General features: G+C 33.5%; 1 protein-coding gene across 1 annotated transcript; it reads left to right on the top strand.

Annotated features, from left to right (window-relative positions):
* The first annotated feature begins 2,614 nt into the window (after positions 1-2,614).
* LOC106391492 (ACT domain-containing protein ACR10) lies at positions 2,615-4,918 on the top strand. The gene is made up of 6 exons (XM_013832156.2): positions 2,615-2,854; positions 2,939-3,157; positions 3,248-3,353; positions 3,691-4,009; positions 4,090-4,374; positions 4,452-4,918. The coding sequence occupies exons 1-6, from the start codon at positions 2,701-2,703 to the stop codon at positions 4,587-4,589; spliced, it is 1,221 nt and encodes a 406-aa protein (XP_013687610.2). The 5' UTR covers positions 2,615-2,700; the 3' UTR covers positions 4,590-4,918.
* The last annotated feature ends 1,946 nt before the right edge of the window (positions 4,919-6,864 follow it).

Below are 6,864 nucleotides of genomic sequence, written 5' to 3'. Positions count from 1 at the left end.
ACAGATAAAACATCATTGTCTCATTAAAATTTATAATTCATGTAGAATTCAGTGCTGGGTGGATTGGACAAAAGTAATTTTCGCCTATTGGTAGTGGCATTAGACTTATAAATTATGCATACACATGATTTGAAAAGTGTGCATAGTTTTCTTAACTGTTTCCGTCAAATTTAGGTTTAGGCTTTTGGTGTGGATTTATCATAATGATTTATTTTTATTTTAAAGTTTATAAGAAGTTCCAAAACTTTAGTTATGTCGGTTCAGTATCATAAGAGGTTTCGTGCGGGTTCAGTGATTGTTGTTTTGCAATTTACGTTATACTTCTTTTTCTTTCTGAATCTTCATGCCACTTTGTTTCTTCAAATAAACTGACTTGAACCAACATAATTGTAATCAAGTGATAGGTACTCTTTACTCTTTTGGCTCAAATATCCCACTGATATTAAATAGTTGAACAAAGACAATTCAAAAGAGAACATGAAAAAGAAAGTCTAAGGAACGAGTTATTTTAAAAGTAACATGCTAGTAGCAACAGCATGATGCTACTATTAGAGTTTAATATTGCAAGTTTTACCTTTACAAGTTGCATTTTGGACGATTTGGATAGGCAGGCAAGACTTTTTACTCCTCCTAGTCCTACTTGCTCATTTCTATAAACATCTTCCTATTATTTCATATTAACTTGTAGAAATCAAGAAAGAAATCAAATGTAGTGTTAAGCCGTTCACTAAAAACAACACCAACTTTATACATGATTTGTCATATCAAACTTTATTTAGCAACTATTAATACTACAAAGTTACATTCATATGGAATTTTTACTTATGCATGAATAGAAAGGCTACGAACTAAGAACAATAAAAAATTTTAAGAAAAATACTAGTTATAAAAGAACAATAAATAAAAAGGGTCATGGCAAGGCTTGAATGCTGGTATGGAGGGTTAATTAATCAAGTTTTACAAAAATCATCAGTATCTTTCTATATATTCTAAACACATTCGAATTTTCTTATAAAAATTTCAAGGGTGTCATGTGACACCCCATCTTATGTAGTGGGTCGTCTGTCACTGGGTTTGAGTGTTGCTAATGATGTTCTCGTCTCTTTACTGGAAAGAGACAGAATTTGTAAATATTCTTGTTGAATTGTAAAGAATTTGTTAATAATTGTATCAAGTCTCTAGACTTAGAATGAATACTTAGCGTGTTGTCTTGTTCAACGTTTTGGTCTTTCGTAAGGATCACTGTGACTGTAAAGTGTTATGAAGTTCCTCTTACCACGCATAAACTGAGAGATTAAGATTATGAGCATCTAATTCATTTCATTCCTCAGCACCATTTTAGTTTTGTGGATATTATTCTTTGGCTGAGCATGTCATTTTCATGCAACCGGTTAATCTCCAGCGCCTAAGTCCGTCCTCACAAACCTGGTTCAAAAAATTGTCAGCCTCCCCCACTCATCAAGTTCTAAATACTATATCCTCCCATAATTTCCTTCCCTTTTGCTTTTAATCATTCTCTAATAATGTAACCAGATTTAAGAAAAAAACATTCCTCTAAGGTTTTATTAATAATACATGATGCATGCAACATATTATTAGCCTGCCAACAACAAAAACTTTTGCTGCTAGACCTGATGTCTCAAGTCTCTTGTAACTATTTCATGGATTTAGAAAATAACTGAAACTGTGACAAAAAAAATAATAACTGAAACAATAAAATAATTTTACCAAAAAGAACTGAAAAAGAAATTGTAAAATAAGAAACACCTCACAGCACACAGCTCACATCGCTCTGGTAACTAAACAGTGTGCCCACGTATATGCAATTCCGTAGGACTTGCTTATTTAATTATTAAGCCCTTAAAGTCCTCACTTCTAGGAGTAGACAATTCCAACTAAATACACATAAAATAATAAATTGCAGAAAATAACAAGAGAAAAGACTAAAATAACACTAAACCAAGTTTTTGTTCCCAAAGTAGCACTCAAGGCTCAAAGTCACAAAAATAGGTTTCATTAAAGAGGTAATGTACACTTATACCCCTAGGATTAATTAATCCAAACCTTAGGGTTTAGAGTTAAGGGGTGGGGTTTTGGAATTAGAGTTTAAAATTTTATAAATAATAAATAATAAAATAAAGAATAAAAATTTTAAAAACAGTTTCAAAAAGTATTTTTAAATTATAAAAATAAAATCTGAAAAAAAAATAAAAAAAAATTTGAATTTTTTTTTTTTAAAAAAAATTATAAAATTTTCGAATCTGAAAACATATAATCTGAAACTATAAAAAAAAATTTTTATTTTTTTTATTTTTTTTATTTTTATTTTTTTTTGTTTATTTAATTTTAAACCAAGGGTATTATAGATATTTTACCCTTTAATGAATGTCATTTTTGTGACTTTCTCCTTCTAGTGCTATTTTTGAGACATAAACTTCAAAAGGTGCTATTATTGACAATTGCCCAAATAACAACGTGAAATCTAACACTTTGAATAGTCAATATTTTTAATTAATATCATAAATATAATCAGGATTTAGTGGGGTTAATTTCTAAAACGAGAAGATTCACAACAAAACATGGCTAACGACGAAGTTAAAGCTCCTTTGACTCTCTCTCAATAAAAGCCAAAGCCCAAACCTTAAGAAAAAAAAAAATTGAACTCTTTGAAGAAGAAGAAGAAGACAGACAGAGAGAGAGATGGGTATCTTGTCTGATGACGTTGTGATAATCAGACAGTCGGAGAAAGAAGGCGACCCGAGTGTTATTACAATCAACTGTCCCGACAAAACTGGTCTGGGTTGCGATCTCTGTCGTATCCTCCTCTTCTTCGGTCTCAACATTGTCAGAGGAGGTAAAAAAGGAACCAACTTTATGTAATCTATTGGTTATTATTCTTTATTTTTTGTGAACTGAATGTGTTCGATGAAATGCAAAGATGTATCCACCGACGGAAGATGGTGTTACTTGGTGTTCTGGGTGATCGGGAAACCGAACACGAGATGGAATCTGTTGAAGACGAGGCTTGTGGAGGCGAGTCCTGCTTTTGCTTGGGCCTTTGGTATCTCAAGATGTTACCTTTCTGACTCTGAGTCTCAGCCTCCTGATCTTTTCTTGTTGAAGCTAGCTTGCTCTGATCGCACAGGGCTTTTATATGGTTAGCGCTTCTCTATCTGTTTTAGGTTATTGATTGATTCTTGTGGATTCAAGATTTGATATGAGACTGTGTGTTGTTTTGTATTGGTAGATGTCACAGAGGTTCTTTACAAGCTTGAGATTAACATTGAGAAAGTGAAGATATCAACTACTCCTGATGGCAAAGTTATGGACTTGTTCTTTGTCACAGACACTAGGTATGAGCCTATACTCCCTCCCTCACAAAATGATGTATGTTTTAGGTTAGTACATATTAAAAAAGACATATTGAATTTTAGCGGTAAATAATTTTTTTTTTGTGATTATCTATTTTCCATAATTTTTTAAACCAATAACAATTTAATAAATACAATTAATTTTTTGAAGTTTACAAGTAATCACTACTAATTCATAAATAATGCATTGAAAATACAAAAAAAATATCTTTTTGAAATAAATTTTTTTTTTAAACATGTATCTTTTTAGTATTATTTAAAACGTAACTCTGAAATGGATTGCTTATGTTCAGGTGTGTTCTGTTCTTGTTTTTGTCAGAGAGCTTTTAGGTACGGAGAAGAGGAGGGACGAAGTCTATGAGTACCTGAGAGATGCCATTGGAGATGCAATGATGAGCTATGACATTGAACTTGTTAGCTCAGAAGTTACAGCTCGCTCCCCGGCTTCTTCCTCCTTTGCGGAAACATTGTTCTCCTCGTTGGAAGAGCATCCAAGTGGGCTACAGACTTCAAGCAGTGTGTCAATTGCAGTTGACAACTCGCTAAGCCGAGCTCACACGCTCATTCAAATCACTTGTCAAGATCACAAAGGCCTTCTCTATGATATCATGAGGACCTTCAAGGACTTCAACATTCAGGTTTGTTGCAGAGTCAATAATCCTCAGGGTCTATGATATAACCATGTGACTCATTTTCTTGAATCTTGGTTTGTGAGTAGATCTCATATGGGCGTTTTACAATTAAACGAGGAAAGAACTGTGAGATAGACTTGTTCATCGTGCAATCTGATGGGAGGAAGATTCTTGACTCAAGCAAGCAAGATGCATTGGTTTCTCGTTTGAGAGCAGAGCTGCAGCAACCTCTGAGAGTGGTGATGATGAATAGAGGTCCTGATACTGAACTTTTGGTGACAAACCCTGTTGAGTTATCAGGAAAAGGACGGCCACAAGTCTTCTATGACATTGCACTTGCCCTCAAGAAGATCAACACCTGCATCTTCTCGGTATATAATCACTATCTCATACCAACAACAGACCTAATAAATCATCTAATTTCCATGAATAAATGTGTTTTAATTAGGCTGAGATTGGAAGACACCTGACGGGAGACCGAGAATGGGAGGTGTACAAAGTGTTGATCAACGAAGAAGAGAGCTTACCGGTCTCGAGAAGCAAGATCGAGGAACAAGTGTGGAGTACTTTGATGGGTTGGGAGTGAGGTTTCAAGATACTCAGGACCATTAGCTGACCTCAGACACATAGCAAAAGAGTATATGACTGTAAGATTGTGACTTTATGATGGAAATGAGTGAGTCTATGTAGATTAAGCTGCTAGGAGGTAATTAATCTGATAAAACCGGGTTTTCTATAACGTTTGCAATGTGTAAATATGGTTGGAAGTGTGCTTTTATGTTAATGAGAGATAGATCTGTGTAAGTTTTGTAAATGAGAGTGTGGTTCTGTAGAATGAAGCTAAGCTAAGTCTTTGCACTTGTATTGTGCTGAGATCTTTGTCATATATATAAAGGAAAATGGTCTTTGAGGAAACTTTTTGTTTTGTGACAAAAAAAAAGGAAACTTTTTGTTACTGTTAAATGGGCTGTGTCTAAGCCCAATAGTGAGAGTGGCAATTCTTCCGTAGTTAAAACGCATGATGAGGGAAAGAGTTTAAGCCCAATAGTGAGAGTGGCAATGGTTATGACAGGCTTCTAAGAATTTAGAGTACGATTCCACTTGTGCATATTATTATGTTAAACGACCACTATAACTGCGGAGTGCGGACACTAGCATTTGAATGTTTTGATGTTTTTAACCATGTAGATGGCCTATAATGTAAAGAAAGATGATCTACCTAATAAACATGGTTTATGATATGTAAAAAACATTGGTATGGTAACAAAAAAATATTCTTGAGAAGTGACGTCGTGGGAGAAAGGCTCCGAAGACTTGAGATAATGAGGGAGAGAATGTTAGGCACCGGCCCATATGAATTCGATTAGTAAACAATTTCTCTCCACAAACCCAATGACGTCTATACGCAATATTACGCTTGTTTACTAGTCGGCGTAAATGATAGTCGCAGTTCAATCCACTTTTTTCAAAGTGTGTTCTCTTTTCGTTGTATAAAAAGGAAAGAAGATAGTGGTTTAATAATCAGCGGATTTTAGGAAATTAATCGATCCGAATCCGAAGTAACCCTACGATATTCAACATGTGTTGTCATACGGATATGAGGTCACATTTTAAATTTCTTTTGAATATCTAAAAAAGTTCATCTGTGGATTGCACCTCTATAAGAAATTAATTAAAATTTTCCACAGGTTTGGAATAATTAAAAATGTTTGTTTTTTTTGCTACAACTTAATTTATATATTAGATGTAACTATTCGAAGTTTCACTTATAATCATAGTTCAACAAAATTAATTTATAGATGTAAAAATCCATATTCTGTATAATTGGAAGAAATAACAAAAACAAAAACAGAAGTAGAACCAAACACTAATAGCATGATTATTGGGAGTTTTTACGGTGGGGTTCTTAGCAGAATATGAGAATCTGTCTCTTAATTTTTAACTAAAAAAATTAAAAACCGGCTGTTAAATAAAATATTTAAGAACTGCTTCTTAATTTTTTAGTTAAAAGTTAAGAGACAAATTTTTATATTCCGCTAATAACCTCACCCTAAAAATTCCCAATAGTCATGTTCTAGCAATTTCATGCAAGGTCACTTCTCGGCCAATTTACATTTTAGCAGATAGCCAGAGCTGTCCTTTTCTACGGTCCATTTTTCCATCACTTTTGATAGTTTTTTTGGAATTGTCCCTCGTGCGAATCTTTTTACCATATTGTTTAGCTATGAAAAATTTAGCGATTGTGACATCGTGTGTCCTTAGTTAATCAATGCCTTGATGGTCGTATTTATTCTGTATCTGTAAAATATTTGAAGTATCAGTAACTGCTTGAACATTATGACACGTAATACTCAAAATTCCAAGAAAATGAACTACTAGACAGAAAACTATCACTTGTGTGATCATCTTCTTTTAATCAATCTATTTCCGGTTAACTCAATTATATATATCACCTAGTAATGTCTATTGTTAGAACGATGGTAAAAATTAGAAGCTTGTTCGATTCGGTTGAACTTTCAGTTTAGATAGAATTCTATATTTTGATTTTGCGTGTAAGCAAAGTTTGTGTTTAGTTCATGTGGCCGACCTCTTCTACCTAATAAAATCTGACATGTAAGAGCCGTATGATTGACAAAATATGCCATGACTCGTGAGTGTACTCTATTCAGACAGAAAAAATGATGATGAGAGTTCTAGGGAAAAGGGAAAGAGAAAGCTAAATAATGTTAGAGCATCTCCAATGTATATCTCTATATTTTTCTCTAAAATAGAAATCTCTATTATAAAGGTGAATTTGCTCCAATGTATGACTCTATAACAGAGTTCCTCTATTTTAGAGGAAAATATAGATGAATCCTACT

Source organism: Brassica napus (assembly GCF_020379485.1).
Source record: "Brassica napus cultivar Da-Ae chromosome A4 unlocalized genomic scaffold, Da-Ae chrA04_Random_1, whole genome shotgun sequence".
Classification (NCBI taxonomy): domain Eukaryota; kingdom Viridiplantae; phylum Streptophyta; class Magnoliopsida; order Brassicales; family Brassicaceae; genus Brassica; species Brassica napus.
Note: the sequence above shows the minus strand (reverse complement) of the source record. Positions and strands in the feature narration are given on the sequence as shown.

Excerpts from the sequence above, each read along its gene's own strand:
- LOC106391492 (XM_013832156.2), top strand. The coding sequence starts at position 2,701 with ATGGGTATCTTGTCTGATGACGTTGTGATAATCAGACAGTCGGAGAAA. Across the intron at positions 3,158-3,247 it reads TCGCACAGGGCTTTTATATG|ATGTCACAGAGGTTCTTTAC; the intron begins GTTAGCGCTTCT and ends TTGTATTGGTAG. Across the intron at positions 4,010-4,089 it reads TCAAGGACTTCAACATTCAG|ATCTCATATGGGCGTTTTAC; the intron begins GTTTGTTGCAGA and ends GTTTGTGAGTAG.